The following is a 21,866-nucleotide window of genomic DNA, read 5'->3' as shown; positions in this document are numbered from 1 at the left end:
ATAATCAATAAAATAACATTAATTTGACTAACGAAAGCTAAAAAATAATCCGTGAAATCTTATTACGTGGCTAATAGAAACATAGGCCACGACGGGGCTATTAGAAACACAGGAACTTTGAATCGGTATGTATTCACCATAGTAATAAAGTATATTTTGTCTAACCCAGTCCAATAAAGTCCAGATAAAATATGAAGACTCAAAACTTGTAGTTATAAAGGAACCAAACAGCCACGGGATTCAATGTATCCATATAAAACAATACCACGTAATTTTATTAGACAGATTTAGTTTCGTTAGCCGTATGCAAAAAAAAAATAGGTCACATTTTAGAAATCATTCAAATAATATCGTGCAAAACCTGTCAATAAATAACATTAAAATCTATAAAAACAAATGAACACCATGCAAAATAAGGTCAATAATCGTACGATGGGAAAGCTGACGTCTTTATGTTTCTTTTGTATTACTCACGACATTTTTCAGAGTTTGGAACCATTGCGGTTTCTGTTAGGAAAAGGAATTTCGTCAAAATTTGTACAAAAAAAAACGATTTTAATTTATAAACATCGAGATCCTTTCTAAATTTCTTACCCAACATTAATTAGGTATGTAAGGGGTAACTTTGATCAATAAGAAGGAAAACAAAAATTTTGACATATTAAAATCCATATTGTAAAGCGTAAGTTTACATAGCAAATGGACATCATTGTCAACATTTTTCTAAAACTTGAACACTGTTAAGCACTGACTAAAGTCACCCCAGTTATAAAAATAAGACCCAAAGTTTACGTATTGTGGAAACTGAATGAAAGAATGAGAGATCTCAATCTGTGTTTTTTTACCTTTTTTAAGCCTTGTACGAGATTACTTCTAGCTAACGGCAAATCCAAATACAGCAGTTTGGATATCTTCAGTTCATTCGATGGGGGCACTTTCAGTCGCCTACGCGTATTTACTATAAGTTCCTGTTTAAGTGTTTCAATTTTTTCTATAGGTGTTCCCACTTGTTGTGTAGGTGTTTCACCTTGTTCAATACGAGTTTCAACTTGTTGCGAAGGTATTTCAACTGGTAGTGGCCGTGTTTCAACATGTTGTGTAGGTATTTCAACTGGTTGTGTAGGAGTTTCGATCTTTTGTGTATCTTTTTCAACTTCTCCTGAATCTGCATTAATTTCGCCCATTTTATTCAATATGAAATTAGTTTCACTGTCAAATAATAGGATAAACTCATGCATATGCAAACTCAATCAATTTTTTTCAAAAGATACTAAAGTTCACATTGCAGATAGGAATTTTCTTAAAACATTTAAGTAATTATAATTAATTGAAGCACCTATCAAACTCGCCCCAGTTATAACTAAGCAAAAACTACATCTTTTCGCGACTTTTAAAAATCGATATCTACACGTTATAACTGCCCAAACCTGGCCGGCAAATAAGAGTGCATTAAAAATGTGTCATGTTTACTTCACTATCAGGACGAGATAGATCAAGATAAGGCAGACGGACAGGTTATTTTAGCTGAGACGTATGAAAACATACGTAAATCCGGTGACAATTTGTGATTTATTATTTTGTCGGCTTAAATAAATATTGTAGCTATATACGAAATAAACACATTTGAATGGATTATATAGTGCGCATATTAAATTAAAAATACATATTAATGAAATAACGAATTTTAAAATAATTATACGCGATATAATCCGTCCAAATAGTTTTTTTACCATGAATAACTTCTTCATATTAAATCATCATCTATCCGAAGACAGTATAACTTTATATGTATTTTAAACCATTTTTTGGGAAATGATAAAAACTGATTGTTTTGTATGTTGAAATAGATAAGTTTTTTACGCGACTTAGCAAAATGTTTTGTTTTTCAATGTAAATTTTTTTTTTTCAATATATTAAATTATGTATGCGATTTAGCGAGTAACTAAAGAAGTTTTTAACTATTTATTAACTAAGCCGCTTCCCTTATATATTTAAATGTACATACCTTCATGTGTTACCAATGTATTTTTTTCTATAACCACACGTACACATCATGTCACAGAGCAAAGAAAAATGACATAATCTAGACATGTGATAATGTTTGTGTGTAAGCAAAGGAATTACGAGATTTCAATGTTATTACTATCAGATTTATTTATTTTATGTTACGAGTACATTGTGGCAATAATTGAGTCATTAGGCTAGTTTGTTATTGGGTAGTCGATTTTGAAACATGACTTTATTCGTCATAATATTGATATATTGTCTAGCAAACATATTTTTCACTACAGCAGCTCGAACGAGCCTACTTTCGTCACTCCCTGGAGTGAGGAAAGTGCGACTTTCCTCACTCCAGGGAGTGGAACAAAGTAGCTTTTTTAATTTAGTGAAGAATTATTTTGTGTAATTGGAAATACATTTTAACCTTTTATATGTTCTCACTACTGAGGTGAAAAATATGTGTGCAGCACGAGAGCAAAGTTATTTTACATCTCGTGTTTTTAAGTCCCTCGCTACGCTCAAGATTCTAACTTAGAATCACTCGCTTCGCTCGTGATTCAATTATAGAATCTTTCGCTTTCTCGGGACTCAAACTAAACCAACTTTCCTCTCTTGTTGCACAAATAATAACATGACGGTTAGAAAGTGACAGTTATTTTCATCGGTATTTCAGCAACAGATGCTAGACGTTTAAATAAGGGCATTAGACATTAAAGCAAGTTCTCGCTTCTCCATAATTTTTAGGGTTCCGTACTTAAAGCGTAAAAACGGGACCCTATAACTAAGACTCCGGTGTCCGTCTGTCTGTCACCAGGCTGTATCTCATGAACCGTGATAGCTAGACAGTTGAAATTTTCACGGATGATGTATTTCTGTTGCCACTATAACAACAAATACAAAAAAGTACGGAACCCTCGGTGGGCGAGTCCGACTCGCACTTCTCCGGTTTTTTTTGTATATCTCTTATTTCATTCAGTTTCATCACAAATATATAAAGTTACCTACATAAGTTATGTTCCCTAAATAACTTTATCACTAAACATAATATATCGCCGCTATACTTACTCAACCTCGTATCTGCAACACTCATTTGATGACAAAAACACCCGTATTCCGAATGAAAGAAAAGCGACATTTCCATCAAATGATTGTTGCAGATATGTGGTTAAGTATAGCGACGATATTAAACCCCGTAGAAGGCATGAGGCTGGTTGTAGACCTCCGGTGTTTTCGTCGGACAATTGTCCGGGTTCGGAGACGATGTCTTGTTTTCTTGGGTGTTGCTATCGAGAGCCACATACAAAACTGCTATCGCGTAACACGGTCCGGTTTCCGACGAAAACACCGGACGTCTACAACCGACCTAAGGGTGTCAGAAATTATGCAAAATTGAAACCTATCACTTTGAAATTAAGTTCACAATCAGATAAGAAACAAGTTCCTCAATAAGGCTTAATAAAATACAGAAGACGCTGGTTAAATCCCAGCCCTAGGCACTGGAGGCCTTGGTCACTTTTTCTTTCGTATATGGCATTTATTTAAGTAGCCCGACCACAAGTTGACACTTGACCTTTACGTTAGCGACTGTCCAGTCCCTCGCTGTCACTGATGTATTGGTGCGATAGAGAGGGAATGCGATCGAGTTCACGCAGGCGTTAACGTAAATGTCAAACTCGTGGTAGCCGTGAATTTAAAAACTAGAAATATACGTACGGTGTTGGTGAGCACGCTCTTCAGCTGGACGCACTCGTCTCGACGTCTGTCCAGTTCTTTTTGCATGATGCCCAGTTGGTCTACAATGATAGAAATTACGGTTATGAATTTTTGTCTAAATAATCGGTTATAACCGAGTATTTCGGTTACGGTTATAACCAGGGTTCGAAAGGATAATTATCAATGATAGTTATCTTGATAACTATCTTGATTTATATGCCTGATAATTATCCATTTGATAATAACCTAAAATTTACCTATATAACCTAACCTAACCTAATAACCTAAATAATTAGATTGTTACATAATTATTATCTTTTTCCTCTCCCCCTTTCCCCCTTTTCCCCTCGGACCCCGCAAGGTGTAGACGTGTCTAAGCCCCCGCGCTAATTGTTACTAATTAAATAAATAAACATTTTACACAGTTTAAATTCGCGTGACAAAATAGGAGCGCATAAGTTAGAAGACGCAACAGTTACCAGACCCCTGTGTGATACGTCACGCCTACGCTGTGGACCGGGTGAGTGCTACGCTGGTACGACGTCATTCGCTACGAATCATCTGCTACGCAGCGGCGAGTGTTACTACCTGTTGTACATCTATGGGCTCCTGGTACTTCGCTGGCATTTCATGTGAGCGCAGCGATTACGTCATCACCTCTCTCTACGCGCCATCTTCTACGCAACCTTTCGCTCCTGGACCCCTGGTACCTCTGACGGTAACCCATCTAAAGAGCGACTAGCAATGGACGACAGTATGATATGCAATGCATGCCAATTGGACTTAGCTGTCGGCGCAGAGTATTTGCAATGCATGCTTGAGACATGTGGTAAATTATATCACTATACTTGCAACAACAAAACCCTTTCAGAGGCCGAAAAGTCAATATGGGTTTGTCCCGAATGTGCCTGTGCAGCTAGGAAAGGAAGCCGGAATTGTGACACCCCGGTTGGTACCCCCGTAAACATAAAAAATGTTGCGCTCAGGAAACCGTACTCTAGTGGTCCTGCACCTCATCCTGCCCCTCAACAATTCCCCCAAAAGTCGCCAGAAGCTGACAAAGGTCTGTCCATGTCAATGCCTACGACCTTGGAAATTACTTTGCTTCGAGACCAAATAACGTGCTTAACAGAACAGCTGGCGGATGCAGTCTCTACCATCGGGCGGTTCCAATCTGAGATTTCTACGTGCACGAGTAAGGTTGAGGTGTTGAGCGGCAAACTTGAGGCATTAGAACGGGCTGTCGAGTCCCGCTGCGTTGGCTGCGCTGCTTCAATAGTATTACCCAAGCCTTTTAACATTAGGGACGATATTGATAATAACAGTAATACAGACGAAACGCGAACAGCCAAACGTCATAAAAAGAGTAAAAAGAGCAAAAAGAGCAGTAAGGTCATGGACCCCGTTACACTGCCCAGTACCTCAACGGTGGAGCCACCATCGGAAATCCCGCATGCAGATCCGCCAGTTAACCACTTTGACGCCGCATGCTCCGAGGACTGTGGTCCCGTGACGGACAATTCGTCTGCGGAGAGGAACGGAAATCCTACGGCCGAAAGATGGGGAGAGGTCACTAAGAAGAAGCAGAGACGGCCAGCATCCATACGCTGCACCGGTGGCCCTAATGTTACTACTCTCAGGGCGGTCGAGGTCCGGAAACACATCCACTTGTGGAACATGGTCTCCAGTGCGGATGAAGTCCGGGATTACCTGCAGCGGCTTTGTGAACGGGGCACGTGTACCGTGGAGGAACTTCAGCCCAAAGGTGATTACAAGTCCTACAAGCTGGGGGTCCCTGTAGCTTATTATGATCAGTGCTTGTCGGCGGACGTATGGCCTGACAATGCAAGAGTGAAAGCGTGGTTTTTTCGGAAACAAACCAGGCAAACTAAAGGAACGCCGAGCTCTAACTAAGGGCCCAACGATCAGCATTGCCTACCAAAATGTCAGAGGTCTCAACACAAAGCTGAATTTTTTTAAACAAAGTATTCTTGCTCACGAAAGTGATATTGTCGTCGTCACGGAATCATGGTTGTCAGCATCTGTAGAGGACCCCGAACTGGTGGGAGATGCTTGGAGCGTCTTGCGCCGAGATCGCGTCACCGGACGACAGGGAGGCGGTGTACTGGTTGCTTCGAGGCCAGGAATTAGTCTGCGGCGGCGACGAGAGTTTGAAACTGCCGACGGAGAGGATCTGTGGACCTCTTTTGTTGTGGGCGAAACACTGTTGCATTTGTGTGCTGTATACATTCCACCTAACTCTTCCGAAAGTGTGTATATGCAGTTTTTTCAAAAAATAGAGTCATTCATTGACTCTCTTGGTGCGGTCATAATCGTAGGTGACTTGAACCTTAACCCTAAGTATGCCTCAACTAGTATCCTAAGTTATTATGGTTTTTTTACCACAGTATGTGACTTCACTGAAATGAATGAGGTATTAAATGTGCATGGAGGAATGCTTGATGTAGTGCTGGTGCGACAGCGTGCTCATGGTGTTAAGGTTAGTGAGGACCCACAGGGTAGCCTGGTTCCATATGCCGATGCTTATCATCCTCCTCTTGAAATTTCTATCCCTATCATGAAAGCAATAAGTGACTCCGTGGAGATCGACGCTAGTAACCTTGATTCGAGCCGCGATTGGAATTTCTCTAAGGGCAATTACGAGCTTCTTTGCCAACTAATTGCCAATGTATCTTGGATAACTGTCATTGAAGCCCGAGAGGTCAATGTCGCCGTAGACCTCTTCTATAAATTGATCTACGGAATTTTTGATTCGTGCATACCCAGGAGGAGAAGGTCCAGCAAGCCCAGCAGACAGTATCCGGTCTGGTTTACTGCAGATCTTATAAGAGACATAAAACGGAAGGCTTCTCTTCACCGGAAGTGGAAACAAACTGGAAACAGAGAAATATATGCAGACTTCTCCAAACTCAGAGCCGATATTAAGACGAGAACATCAGTAGCTTATAAGAATTATATTGGCAGTGTTCAGAGTAACGTCACAGGTAATCCTCGGGTTTTTTGGCAACATATCAACAACCTAAAATCCAAAGGTGGGTTTGTAAACCGAGTGTTACACGACGGGAAGCCTTATGAGGGTGTAGAGGCGGCTCAGGCTTTCGCGAACTTCTTCTCGAGTGTCTTCCTTCCTGGGGTACCGTTACTTGACCCCTCTAAAACTATTCAACAGGATGTGACGAGCACTGCTAATTTGATTAATATCGGCACAATATCCCTTCCGGATGTTGAAGCTGGCATAGCTCGTCTGAAGCCCCAAAGCTCATTGGGTCCTGATGCCATCCCTGCGTATATTCTAAAGGGCTGCAAAGACTGGCTAGTACAACCTTTATGTCATATTTTCAACCTGGCTCTACGCACTGGGGAATACCCGAGTCACTGGAAGGTAACACGGGTACGGCCGATTCCTAAGTCGGGCGATGCAACTAAGGTTGAAAACTATCGTCCTATAGCGATTCTCTCCTCCATTGCGAAGTTGTTTGAGTGTATCATAAACAAACATATAGCCCCTCAAGTGCAGCCGTATCTTTGTGACGCTCAACATGGGTTTAGGCCCAGGCGATCTGTCGAGACGAACCTTTTAACCCTGGTAGACTCTATCTCTGAGCATTTGGATATGGGGATACAAGTAGACGTGCTGTACTTTGATTTTAAAAAAGCCTTTGATCGCGTAGATAACGACATACTCCTAAGGAAGCTATGTAACATCGGTTTCTCGCCAAATCTGCTCCGGTTCTTTGCGAGTTATCTACGCGATAGGCAGCAGTACGTGCAGCACGGATGCTTTGTCTCCGATTCCTACCATACTCGCTCCGGAGTAAGCCAGGGTTCAATTCTAGGCCCTTTTCTGTTCGGCGTCATGATTAATGACCTGGCGTCTCTCCCTAGATATGCGCAATGTCTTCTATACGCCGATGACCTAAAGCTTGTTTATGGTCTGGAACAACTATCCGACTTTGAATCGCTCCAAGAAGATATTAACACGATATATGAATGGAGTATCTTAAACAAACTGCTTTTCCACCCTGAGAAGTGTTCCGTAGTGTCTTTTAGCCGATCTCATAGCCCCCTATTGGGTAATTACATGTTAGGGACGGAATTAATAAACACTATTAAAGACCTAGGTATCATATTTGACTCGCACCTCAATTTTCATGCTCATATGAGTAACCTAGCTACCGACTGCTATCAGAGATTGGGATTTGTTATCCGCAACGCTCGCGATTTTGACAACCCGTTTGTCATCAAGATTGTCTTTACCGCTTTAGTTAGGAGTAAACTGGAGGCAGCGTCCAGAGTGTGGAATCCCCATGAGGTCACTTACGCCTTGCTTCTAGAAAAGATCCAAAAGGCGTTCCTGAGATTTTTATTTAAAAAAATTTATGGGTACTATCCCTTCTTTTACCCAACAAAATATTTGCTTGGAACTCTGGGTTTTAACTCCCTGGAAGTGAGGCGTAATTATGCACTCATGACCGGGGCGTGCAGAATATTGCGTGGGGACACAGACTGCCCTCAGCTGGTCTCGCAGCTGTTGCGCCTCCGCGTCCCTTCTCTGTCTCAGGCAAAGTTTAATTTTAGACCTCGTCATCGCGACTTACTTGCTGCACCTAAAGCGCGCACTGCGGCGTACAGGCAATCACCACGGCTTCGCGCTTTGCACTACATCAACGCACTTCTCAAGTCGGTTCCGGACTGTGACGTTTTTGCCGGTAGTTGGAGGCTAATTTGTGAGGAATGCAAAAACCTTTGTGAGGCAATGTATGACCGTCCGTCCTCAGTTAGTTATTAATATTTCTTTGTATATTGTTTTATTTTGTGTATATACCTCGTTTCTTTGAATTTGTGTAAAAAAAAAAAAAATGTCATACCTACCTAGTCCCAGATTGTATACTGTACCTTGTTTGTATGTATTACTTTCTGTCCTAAATTTCGCAGTGCATTAGTACCTACTGTAATGCTGTGTAATTTTTTTAATCAATAAAATAAATAAATAAATCTTAAATTTCAATGGTTAATAAAAAAACTTATTAAAAATGAATAAGCTTTTAGGGTTCCGTACCCAAAGGGTAAAAACGGGGACCCTATTACTAAGACTCCGCTGTCCGTCTGTCTGTCTGTCACCAGGCTGTATCTCATGAACAGTGATAGCTAGACAATTGAAATTTTCACAGATGATGTATTTCTGTTGCCGCTATAACAGCAAATACTAAAAAGTACGGAACCCTCGGTGCGCGAGTCCCACTCGCACTTGGCCGGTTTTTATTTGTACAAAAAACGCCCCAATCATTATTTTTACTATCAAAGAATTCAAAGAAAATGAATATAGCACCATTCATACCTGGGAATAATTATTTCATTTCAGGCACTTCATTCGGTTCTTGTCTTTGTATTAATTGTATAACAATTCAAGTTTTGGAGAGTTGGAGACCCTTTACATCTCTGGATAATTTGATGATCTTTTTTATCATTATGTACATTTTATCTCTGACACCTAGAGACTTTTACATCTCTAAACAATTTTAGTACTTCTGTTATTTGTATAGTCTTTATTAGTTTTTTTTTTCTTCTGTAATTTAACATTTATATTTATGTAATTGTTTTTTGTAATTTTGGGTTAATTTTATTGTTTGTAAAAATTGACATGTAAAAGTGCCCCTATGACCTATTTGCTAAATAAATGTTTGATGTTATCATGGACTATAATTATAAACTGAAATAAATATCATATACGAAGGAAAAAATGACCAAAGCCTCCAGTGTCCAGAGCTGGAATCGAACCAGCGTACCCCGTTTACCGGACAGGTGCCTGAACCACTCGGCTATCCGGCCACGGTGGCATGGGTCGAAATTTCCAAGTATATGACAATTCCCGAAGGCTTGTGGCGCCCCGCCCGCTGTTCGCTAGCCCGTAATCACCTGAGTTGATTCAGTTAGAAGGTCGAACCATACTGTTCTACCTTAGAGATGGCCAGGGGGCGCCACAAGCCTTCGGGAATTGTCATATACTTGGAAATTTCGACCCATGCCACCGTGGCCGGATAGCCGAGTGGTTCAGGCACCTGTCCGGTAAACGGGGTACGCTGGTTCGATTCCAGCTCTGGACACTGGAGGCTTTGGTCATTTTTTCCTTCGTATATGATATTTATTTCAGTTTATAGTTTAAATAGTAGTGTGTCTACTTGAAAAACCACAAATTAAAATATTTTCATAGAAAATAATTCAATTTGTTCTTAGAGTAGACTATAATTATCTGGATAATTTTGAACCCTAGTTATAACCGATTTGCAGTCCCTAGTCCTTACCTATAACTTCCTTGGTGAGTAAAGTGGTGTCGCCAGCAGAGCGCAGCCGCTCGAGATGTTCTCGTAGCTTCTTGTTTTCTATCTCGAGTTCCTCCACTTTGAAGCGATCCAGGTTCGGATTGGTGGGGGGTGAGGACAGACGATCTGTAAGAGAAAAGACAGATTAGAATCTATACACTCAACTAGGAAAGTCCTTCAATTAGGAAAGACCCGACTGAGCATGGTAACCAATGTCATAACAGGTCATGGACTATTTAACAAACATCTTTTTATAACAGGTGTCACAGACAGTCCCCTATGCAGAGGATGCATGGAGACAGAAGAAACAGCCTCTCACGTGGTGCTGGAGTGCAGCGGAGTGGCCCCATACAGGGCAAAACATCTCGGATCCCCGAGAGACCTCCCCGAGGTCCTACTCAACATCAAAGGTTTGATAGGTTTCCTCGAGGAGCTGGGCTGGCAGGACTAGCCCACCCCCATGTCACGCAAAATAGGCGCCAGTCGTCGAGTTGCGGAAAATCGCCCGAACTACAATACACTCAACACACAACAGATATTTATATATATTTTTTTTAGATATTTGTTCCTGAGTCATGGATGTTTTCTATGTATTTAAGTATTTTTATATTATGTATATCGTTGCCTAAGTATCCATATCACACGCCTTCTTAAGCTTACCGTGGGACTTAGTCGCGTATATTGAAATTATAATACATCCCGACGTTTCGAACCCTTTACAGTGTTCGTGGTCAACGGGTGACTGAGGAAAGGCTACAAAGTGCAAAAACACCCTCATACAAAAATAATGAACCATCATAAACTATAATATTTAAGGCTGGCTGTACATGCAAAATCGGTTCAAAAGGCTCGGCATAAGGGTCGGGATGTAGTATAAATTCAGTATACGCGATATAATCCGTTTTCATAGTTTTATTTCATAAACAACCTATATTTTTAAACCCTTATGTTCAAGCGCTTACTCATGAGACGCTCCTCCAAATCGGTCGCGCGTTTCGTAGTCCGCGACAATTCACTCTGTAAAGCGGATATCCTGTTCTGCATTCTCAGCACCAATCCAGCATCCGCGATCTACAAAAAAAAATAAGCCTAGGAATGTGTTATACCTATTAGGTTCTTATGAATTAGTGACATAATTAATTATATTTTATAATAATATTTTTTCACAATTTTTTGAGAGTGCTGATGGCCTAGCGGTAAGAGCGTGCGACTTGCAATCTGGAGGTCGCGGGTTCAAACCACGGCTCGTACCAATGAGTTTTTCGGAACCAGAACGAAATATTATTTGATATTTACCAGTCGCTTTTCGGTGAAGGAAAACATCGTGAGGAAACCGGACTAATCCCAATAAGGCCTAGCTTCCCCTCTGGGTTGGAAGGTCGGATGGCGGTTGCTTTCGTAAAAACTAGTGCCTACGCCAATTCTTGGGATTAGTTGCCAAGCGGACCCAGGCTCCCATGAGCCGTGGCAAAATGCCGGGATAACGCGAGGAAGATGATGATTTTTTCACAACTCCGGTGAGAACAATATCGGTATCCTTCAGTACACCTGCATGAAATAAGATCTTTTAAGATCTTCAATAATAAGAAGAATAAGATCATTTTCGAGCAAGTGTGATGAAAAATCATATGCCATACATAAGCCATAAACATGTTCTCCGAGTTCAGTAACTATTATTGACAATGACTTCTGTCCGTAACTTCGTCAGCGTGGAATGATGATTTCATCCAAATCGGTTTGGTTTAAGCTTGAATTACTTTCGCATATATTTATTTATTGCACATAAAATGATAAGTACAAATGGCGGACTTAATGCCATAAGTACGTACGTTACGTACCGGCATGGGTCCGCCGTGAGAGCCGGCCGACCAGTTGACGGCCTCGAGCGCGGGCCGGGAGTTCTCCACGTTACGTACCGGCATGGGTCCGCCGTGAGAGCCGGCCGACCAGTTGACGGCCTCGAGCGCGGGCCGGGAGTTCTCCACGTTACGTACCGGCATGGGTCCGCCGTGAGAGCCGGCCGACCAGTTGACGGCCTCGAGCGCGGGCCGGGAGTTCTCCACGTTACGTACCGGCATGGGTCCGCCGTGAGAGCCGGCCGACCAGTTGACGGCCTCGAGCGCGGGCCGGGAGTTCTCCACGTTACGTACCGGCATGGGTCCGCCGTGAGAGCCGGCCGACCAGTTGACGGCCTCGAGCGCGGGCCGGGAGTTCTCCACGTTACGTACCGGCATGGGTCCGCCGTGAGAGCCGGCCGACCAGTTGACGGCCTCGAGCGCGGGCCGGGAGTTCTCCACGTTACGTACCGGCATGGGTCCGCCGTGAGAGCCGGCCGACCAGTTGACGGCCTCGAGCGCGGGCCGGGAGTTCTCCACGTTACGTACCGGCATGGGTCCGCCGTGAGAGCCGGCCGACCAGTTGACGGCCTCGAGCGCGGGCCGGGAGTTCTCCACGTTACGTACCGGCATGGGTCCGCCGTGAGAGCCGGCCGACCAGTTGACGGCCTCGAGCGCGGGCCGGGAGTTCTCCACGTTACGTACCGGCATGGGTCCGCCGTGAGAGCCGGCCGACCAGTTGACGGCCTCGAGCGCGGGCCGGGAGTTCTCCACGTTACGTACCGGCATGGGTCCGCCGTGAGAGCCGGCCGACCAGTTGACGGCCTCGAGCGCGGGCCGGGAGTTCTCCACGTTACGTACCGGCATGGGTCCGCCGTGAGAGCCGGCCGACCAGTTGACGGCCTCGAGCGCGGGCCGGGAGTTCTCCACGTTACGTACCGGCATGGGTCCGCCGTGAGAGCCGGCCGACCAGTTGACGGCCTCGAGCGCGGGCCGGGAGTTCTCCACGTTACGTACCGGCATGGGTCCGCCGTGAGAGCCGGCCGACCAGTTGACGGCCTCGAGCGCGGGCCGGGAGTTCTCCACGTTACGTACCGGCATGGGTCCGCCGTGAGAGCCGGCCGACCAGTTGACGGCCTCGAGCGCGGGCCGGGAGTTCTCCACGTTACGTACCGGCATGGGTCCGCCGTGAGAGCCGGCCGACCAGTTGACGGCCTCGAGCGCGGGCCGGGAGTTCTCCACGTTACGTACCGGCATGGGTCCGCCGTGAGAGCCGGCCGACCAGTTGACGGCCTCGAGCGCGGGCCGGGAGTTCTCCACGTTACGTACCGGCATGGGTCCGCCGTGAGAGCCGGCCGACCAGTTGACGGCCTCGAGCGCGGGCCGGGAGTTCTCCACGTTACGTACCGGCATGGGTCCGCCGTGAGAGCCGGCCGACCAGTTGACGGCCTCGAGCGCGGGCCGGGAGTTCTCCACGTTACGTACCGGCATGGGTCCGCCGTGAGAGCCGGCCGACCAGTTGACGGCCTCGAGCGCGGGCCGGGAGTTCTCCACGTTACGTACCGGCATGGGTCCGCCGTGAGAGCCGGCCGACCAGTTGACGGCCTCGAGCGCGGGCCGGGAGTTCTCCACGTTACGTACCGGCATGGGTCCGCCGTGAGAGCCGGCCGACCAGTTGACGGCCTCGAGCGCGGGCCGGGAGTTCTCCACGTTACGTACCGGCATGGGTCCGCCGTGAGAGCCGGCCGACCAGTTGACGGCCTCGAGCGCGGGCCGGGAGTTCTCCACGTTACGTACCGGCATGGGTCCGCCGTGAGAGCCGGCCGACCAGTTGACGGCCTCGAGCGCGGGCCGGGAGTTCTCCACGTTACGTACCGGCATGGGTCCGCCGTGAGAGCCGGCCGACCAGTTGACGGCCTCGAGCGCGGGCCGGGAGTTCTCCACGTTACGTACCGGCATGGGTCCGCCGTGAGAGCCGGCCGACCAGTTGACGGCCTCGAGCGCGGGCCGGGAGTTCTCCACGTTACGTACCGGCATGGGTCCGCCGTGAGAGCCGGCCGACCAGTTGACGGCCTCGAGCGCGGGCCGGGAGTTCTCCACGTTACGTACCGGCATGGGTCCGCCGTGAGAGCCGGCCGACCAGTTGACGGCCTCGAGCGCGGGCCGGGAGTTCTCCACGTTACGTACCGGCATGGGTCCGCCGTGAGAGCCGGCCGACCAGTTGACGGCCTCGAGCGCGGGCCGGGAGTTCTCCACGTTACGTACCGGCATGGGTCCGCCGTGAGAGCCGGCCGACCAGTTGACGGCCTCGAGCGCGGGCCGGGAGTTCTCCACGTTACGTACCGGCATGGGTCCGCCGTGAGAGCCGGCCGACCAGTTGACGGCCTCGAGCGCGGGCCGGGAGTTCTCCACGTTACGTACCGGCATGGGTCCGCCGTGAGAGCCGGCCGACCAGTTGACGGCCTCGAGCGCGGGCCGGGAGTTCTCCACGCTGCGCACGGACCCGTACCCGAAGTCCTGTAACACACAATACTTAGGGTCAGTTGCACCAAACCGTCTGCCATCGTTAAAGCGTTCGCTAAATTTTATTGTATGGGAATTTTCATAGTACTCTGTTGAGTGATGTTGATCAGTCTGTTAAGTGTGGTTGGTGCAACTGGCCTTTAACCTCGTAAGACCCACCATATAAAGTTTTTCAATTTTTAATTTGAACCTTATTCTATAAGTAAATTGGAACGAATTTCGTTTGTTTCACAAGGCAGTGAAATAGAAGAAATGCTACTCTATTTATTTCATCAAAAGGTTCAAATTAGATTGAAATGAATATGTACATTTTAATGTACATTTAGCCTCACGAGGATAAACTACCACAAAACTATATTTGACGACCAGTCTGGCCTAGAGTGGGTAGTGACCCTGTCTGTGAAGCCGATGGTCCCGGGTACGAATCCCCGGTAAGGGCATTTATTTGTATGGTGAACACATATATTTGGTGTCGAGTAGCAGTACTGAGAGTTCCGCTACTTGACGCTAGATGTAGACTAAGACAATAATAGTATTTTTTGTAACAAAACCGATGTATGGATTCAGCACTCTATGTCTACTTAATTCTCTTTGATAATAGGTAATTAAGTTATAGTGTTTAGATTTCAAACAGTCATCATATTATTAAAAAAACTGGCATCAAATTCAAGCCACAAAAATAATAATTGGGATCTTGAAATGATAGTTTGGCAACTAAATAATAAATTGGCATCTATTATTGTAAAGCGTATGATTTTTAATATTTGTTGTCATATTAGTTGTTTACACCTAAGTAATCATAGTTGCCAAACTATCATTTCAAGATCCCAATTATTATTTTTGTGGCTTGAATTTGATGCCAGTTTTTTTAATAATATGATGCTTATATTTGGAGCTAATAAATTATTGGCCTTTAAAATATTAATGCACGGCCAAATTATATTATTATATATTATGCCCAATGAAAGGTCCTGTTTAATATTTTAGTTGCCCAGTGAATAATAACCCTTAAATAAATACATACTTGTCATGAATCCATCAAAATATTTTAATCGCAATCCGTCCCTGTCCCTTACCTGGTTCGTGCATAATTTTAAATGGCACCTGAGCGCAGGCTAGTCCAACGCTAAAAAAAACAGTGTAAGTGCGCTCTCCGATAACGCGCCTTTGTTACGCATATCGATGACACATTTTAGACTGGTTCTGTAGCGTTCGACTTGCCGGCACTCAGTAACCGCAAAGACTACACAGCTATGGAATATGTTTTCCCATTAGTTCATTTTAAACCTTATTGCAATCTTCATGGAGTGGTAATTCAATAACCGGTTAAAACGGCCCTACCATTTTTTTATGCTAGTAAGTAGCACGTGCGGTTTCATTTAACAATAGACAAAGGATAAGCCGAAAGGGGACTGTTTGAAATCTAAACACTATATCTAATGTTACCGTAATGCACAGTGTTGCTCCATAAAACAACTGCGATGTGTTAGTACCCTAAGTTAAAGTGTGATTGGACTGTATCATCATCCTCGCACAGCATTAAGCATGTTTTAAGTAGTTTTCGCGAGGCCCACTGGTGGCCGAATGGGGTTGGCCGGTCGATATAAATAGCAGATGGCGCCAGCATAGCTTGCCCTGTCAAACCCTAGAATTGTGTCAAATTTTGTTCTTTTAATGCCCTTTAAGCCAAATCTCATAGAAAACGGGGCAAGCTATGATGGCGCCATCTCTGCAAACCTTTGACAGTTGCCAACCCCATTATGCATAAACATTGTGGCGCGAGGCCACACGGACCGCGAGGCCGTAAGCGATGGCGACGCCGAGCCTAACGCCAATGGTCATCTGCGAAAAACGGATTCTAATGTAAATCCAATAAATACTAACATCCTCAACTGTCGTCTCCTGCTGAGAGTTGTTGCTGGCGTCAGAGAGAGAACGCCGGTGTTCCTTAGTCGCAGGTGCCCTGAAAAAAAAAAAACAATTTGGTTCACATTACCAAAACTCTATACGGATCGGCAAAAGAGTTGATGTGAATTTCCTTGTTTATCCCTAAGATCCCGATAGGGTATTTGACTGTTTTTAAAATAAATTATTTCACACCATGCATGAATGCTTGATTGCCACCGACGTGGTATAAAAAAAAATTTGGTGCTTAAAAGAAAGAAAATAGACAGCATAATTGTTAGACACAATTTCTATTTTAAAACCCGTATAAAACTATAGAGTAGTTAATTTGATTGTGACGACACATGCTAGTGTTTCATATAAATTCCATACAAGCAAAATCGTTTTGAAACAGTTCGAAAAAAGAAACTGATTTGACTAATCATCATCATCATCATGTCAGCCGATAGACGTCGACTGCTGGACATAGGTCTCCCCCAAGGCTCGCCACTCCAATTTTGACTAATAGTCACTAGCAAATTTCAACTGTCTAGCTATCACGGTTCATGCGATATGAAATAAATTAAATTAAATAATCATTTATTTTCAGGCATGGCTCATAGAAGTGTTAGTAACAAAAAAAACTTAAATACTAATGTTAAACAGTACAATTAATTAAAAACCTACCATGCAAATCAATATACTTGGAGCTAGGACTAGGACAATACAATACCGGACCGGAGCCGTACACTTTGGTAACATCATATCAGTAGGATATAGCCTGGTGACAGACGGACAGACAGACCCTTTGGGTACGGAACCCTAAAGATGAGAAAAACCTGAAAGAAAATACGCACCGTTGTAGGGAGTCCAATCGCTCCTGCAGCTCATATTGTGTGGAGAGTAATTTCTGTCTGCTCTGCCTTTCCGCTTCGAGCTCAGCGCTGAGGGCTTTCTTTTCTTGCTCGAGCTGCTTGTCTCGTTCTGTAACAAAATACGTGTTATAAACTGAAATAGATAACATACACTAAAGAAAAACCGGCCAAGTGCGAGTCGGACTCGCGCACGAAGGGTTCCGTACCATTACGGAAAAAAACAACAAAAAAATCACGTTTGTTGTATGGGAGCCCGGAGGAAATATTTATATTATTCTCTTTTTAGTATTTGTTGTTATAGCGGCAACAGAAATACATCATCTGTGAAATTTTCAACTGTCTAGCTATCACGGTTCATGAGATACAGCCTGGTGACAGACAGACGGACAGACGGACAGCGGAGCCTTAGTAGTAGGGTCCCGTTTTTACCCTTTGGGTACGGAACCCTAAAAAGTGACCAAGTTCACCGGTGGCCGAGGCGGTAATCGAACCCGCGTCTTCAGCTTACTCGGCTAACGTCCTAACCACTAGACCACCCGTCCCAAATTCTCTGTTGTATGTTATCTTTGAAAGGCTAGGCGCCTTTGACCAACTCTAAGGGCAAGCAGCACGTGCTTGCACCTCCTATACGAATCCTTTACTGGATTACGGTATAACGAGAGATATGGTGCTGCCATCTATCCAACTAGGGAACAAATCAAATTATAGTAGCACAGTATAAATAATAGTACTACCGTACAGAAAGGAAACTTCCTACAAAACCGAAGTTTGACAGAGGTTCAGGGTCGAATCATGCTATCCCTTTCTAATATATGGCACTATCCCTTTCGACTATTTAGGGTTGTCAAAAATTCAACTCATTATCTTATCTGTGGTCGTGCATGCAAAGGGAGGTCAAGTTGTGCTAACCCTAATAATTGTTCGGAGCAATGCTGAGCCGAACGGAGCCGAGTTTGCCAGAAGTAAGGAGTTTCGCAGTCGCACCCCTGGTAGTAGTGTGACTGCTTAAAAACACAAATCAAAAATATTTCATAAAATAATTTGATTTGTTTCCTAGTTGAAAATAGGTGTTATTCGTATTTGCAAAAATACCCAATCGTACTAGAAAGAAGAGACGCTTTCCATATACATTTCCGTACATTCGCCCGCCTGTTGCTATCTCTATTCGCGCATAATTATATTGACAACCGGCATCATGGGCGAGACGGCAATATAATTACGCGCGTGCAATAAAAATAGAAAAACTATCTTTTTCAACTGTATGGTTTTCATGCCATTTGTAAAATTTTACAACAAATAACCGCACAAACCTTTCCAGAATTGAGCTCTGCTCTCAAACTCCTTCGACCAAAGTGGAACTTTTGGCGTTGAGCGATTCTGGTTATTTTCATTTGTCCCATGTTTCGGAACTTTCGGCGATTCACGTGTATCTAATGTGGTCACAGTGGACTCGTCAGGTATATTTTCAGTTGGAACTCCCATTGTCATTTTATTTCGGCTTTTTTACTTGTTTCTTGTTTAAGTATTTATCTTACTTTTCTGTTGTCAATCTTACTTTTTTTTTACATACATATATACATACATATAATCACGCCTATTTCCCGGAGGGGTAGGCAGAGACCACGGATTTCCACTTGCTGCGATCCTGACATACCTCTTTCGCTTCCTTCACTTTCATAACATTCCTCATACACGCTCGCCGGTTTAGGGTGCTCTTGACCTGGCCTTTCTTCAGGATTTCCCCGATCTGATCAGAGAAAGTCCGCCGAGGTCTGCCCCTTCCAACTCCCGTTTTTTTTTTTATTCTATATTAAAATCTTACATTACATCAGTCAGAAAAGTGCCGTGAAACCCTATCGGGTTTGTATCGACACTGCATTCGTGGATACATTTTACATTTAAACATTGTTGTGGTACTTTGTGGTTATTACTTGTGGTTATTTTATTACATAGAACTTGCATAACCCAACCCCTTGCATCGACCCTGAGCGTTGGGAGGAGCTTGCTGGAAGAAGGTCATCTTGGCGTTCTACCATCCATAACGGTGTCAAAATATTTGAAGATAACCGCCTCACCAGCCTAGACATAAAACGCCAGTTGCGGAAAGAAAAACCTAAGCCCTCCTACGTGTACACGTTCAACGCAGCTGGCCAACTTAGTGTCACGCGTGCAATAGAATATTTAAGAACAAGTTCGGCCTGGCCAGCCACATTAGGGCTCACGCTAGACAACGTCCATAATGTTTATTTGGGGTCGCCGTCATCGAAAACGATGAGGAGAACTATATATATATATACTTGCATAAGGTATTATGAGTTGTCAAGCGGACAGTGACATTAAGCCGGTACAACGTTAGGAAGATAATGACATAGTAATGAATGTATTTTACGAAATTGAAACTAATAACAGACATAAAATTAACGGACGAAGCACCGACAGCTGTCATAAAATTTAGTTTGAGTTTACTTTACGATAGCCGATTCAAATTTTGATTAAATTAATAACCAGATTCAAATGTTAGCTTTTTTGTTTAATTTCTTTGTTAGGTTAGAGCTAGTAGTGCCTATAAAACGTAAAACGGTCCCCTAGATAACCGCCTGCAACCGATTAACAATATCGAAGTAATCGTGAATAAAATTAGTACGGAGCACAAAACTCAAACAAGCCCAAATCAATCACAACACAATCACTGATAAAACTTCCTAATCTCACTCATTATCTACATTTTAATTTATTTCCATTAACATATGTTTTATACAATCGCGCCAAAACAAGAGTTAAGGCAAACATTAACACAATTAAAGGTTATATCAGAGTTTTTGTCAATAATTTAGGTCAAACCGCGTGGCCACTAAACAATACAATAAGCGATTTATCAAAGCTGTTATCAGCTTCATTACGTCATCATATTAATCAGGTTTATATTAAGGGGATCCCATGCCCCAATGACCTTCGATTTGAATACCTTAGTTTTCTAATGTTTTTTGTAGCTTATCATATTAACAGCAACGGATTTTAGCAATATAGTATCCCATATTTACTTCAAAGTTCATTGTTTTCGAAATATTTGGCATCAAAGTTGAACAATTTTAGGCCAAAAAACTAGTTTTCTGGCCATAACTTTTGTGTTAATTAGTTTAAAGTTAAAACCTTAGACAATTTTTTAGAGACGTCTAAGACGAACCCAAATATGTAGATTTCGTATAAGTAAGATCTTTCACAGCAATCGAAATACGAAAAAAGTGTTTTTTTAGACAATGTTTAAAACAATCATAAATAAATAAGTATTCATTTTTTTCACAATCCGGTAGACAAAAATTGAGATAAAAGATTGAAGAACCGATAGCCGCTTGTCTTATAATTCTATATGTAGTGCAAAAGTAGGAGATACTATTTAAAACTTGTCAAAAATCGATGCAAACCTCAGGTAGCCCCTTAAAGTACTAGCTACTGACCGTGACTTCGTTCGAAAATGATTTTCGTAATAAAAACTATCCTAACTCTTTCCCGGTAACTCCATAACCAACTATACCCCGTTTTTAGGATTCCGTGCCAAAAGGGTAAAAACGGGACCCTATTTCTAAGACTCCGCTGTCCGTCTGTCTGTCACCAGGCTGTATCTCATGAACCGTGATAGCTAGACAGTTGAAATTTTCACAGATGATGTATTTATGTTGCCGCTATAACAACAAATACTAAAAAGTACGGAACCCTCGGTGGGCGAGTCCGACTCGCACTTGGCCGGTTTTTTTAAAGATTATAAGTTTCCTAATAACCTCAGTAGTGGTAATTAACTTTTTCTTCCGAAATGCTAGGGGTTTCTATGATATCTTATTCAGTGCATAGTTACTCAGATTTCATTTTGGAGAAAAAAAGAAAAAAGTTACCACTACTTTCTGGTTATAAAATTTGTAATCTGAAAAAAAATACCGACTAGATACATCTCCATACCAAATTAAATCAAAATAGGTTGAAAATAGGTTCATCTGGGGGTACGGGAGTGCCCCCAGTCAAGTCGTTTGTTTAAGCGTGAAGAGATAATAAACGGACAGACTCACCCCGGTTGACGGTATCTACATTTAATCAAAGATAGATATAACTCCGTAATAGATGGATACAGTCTAAGGAAAAAACGTGCCTCGAAAATCAAGAAATTTGATTCTCGTTCAGAGGGCGCCACTAGTTTTGGCCTACAGTTTCGTTTGTTATTTAACAATTTTAACGCATATCAGTGAAAGAACATGGGTCAAAATCATAAAAATAATTAATGCAAATGAAAAAAATCATTTGTCTATATTTAAATACATTTTATTGTATTTTTATAAATCTTCATTTTTAGTTTTAAAGTGTGTCGACAGATGGCAGTGAATTTACTGGGGTTACAAAATTTACTATGACAGTACCGCTCTAGTATAAGTTACTCTATGATTTAATAATGTAGGACATTTCGGGTAGTTTTATTAACTCAAAAATGGCCGGCAAATTAGACAATATAATTAATAAAAATTAGGTGGCAAATGATGACAAATACTTCTGTACGAAACTTTATACGAAATACAAATAAACGAAAAACGAATGAGACGAGCGATGATGATACCTAAAAAAATGGCGAGGCATAATTGATATCGCGCAATATAATTAAAAAAATTTGATTAGCGAAACATCTACTTATCTGGACAATATATGATAACTAT

At 43.2% G+C, this 21,866-nt stretch overlaps 1 protein-coding gene across 3 annotated transcripts in view; it reads right to left on the bottom strand.

Moving 5' to 3' along the window:
• Positions 1-21,866, bottom strand: part of LOC134752783 (unconventional myosin-Va) — a 76,677-nt gene that overhangs the window by 22,965 nt on the left and 31,846 nt on the right. For 2 of the 3 annotated variants that reach the window (XM_063688484.1, XM_063688485.1), the window contains exons 24-30: positions 17,155-17,281; positions 16,298-16,376; positions 14,312-14,407; positions 11,018-11,126; positions 10,038-10,181; positions 3,715-3,794; positions 475-507 (exon numbers count right to left, since the gene is read on the bottom strand). In XM_063688484.1, the coding sequence (XP_063544554.1) occupies positions 475-507; positions 3,715-3,794; positions 10,038-10,181; positions 11,018-11,126; positions 14,312-14,407; positions 16,298-16,376; positions 17,155-17,281 (668 nt within the window). The remainder of the gene's footprint in view (positions 1-474; positions 508-3,714; positions 3,795-10,037; positions 10,182-11,017; positions 11,127-14,311; positions 14,408-16,297; positions 16,377-17,154; positions 17,282-21,866) is intronic. The other variant, XM_063688486.1, reaches the window with a different exon arrangement.

Source organism: Cydia strobilella, chromosome 25 (assembly GCF_947568885.1).
Source record: "Cydia strobilella chromosome 25, ilCydStro3.1, whole genome shotgun sequence".
Classification (NCBI taxonomy): Eukaryota; Metazoa; Arthropoda; class Insecta; order Lepidoptera; family Tortricidae; genus Cydia; species Cydia strobilella.
Note: the sequence above shows the minus strand (reverse complement) of the source record. Positions and strands in the feature narration are given on the sequence as shown.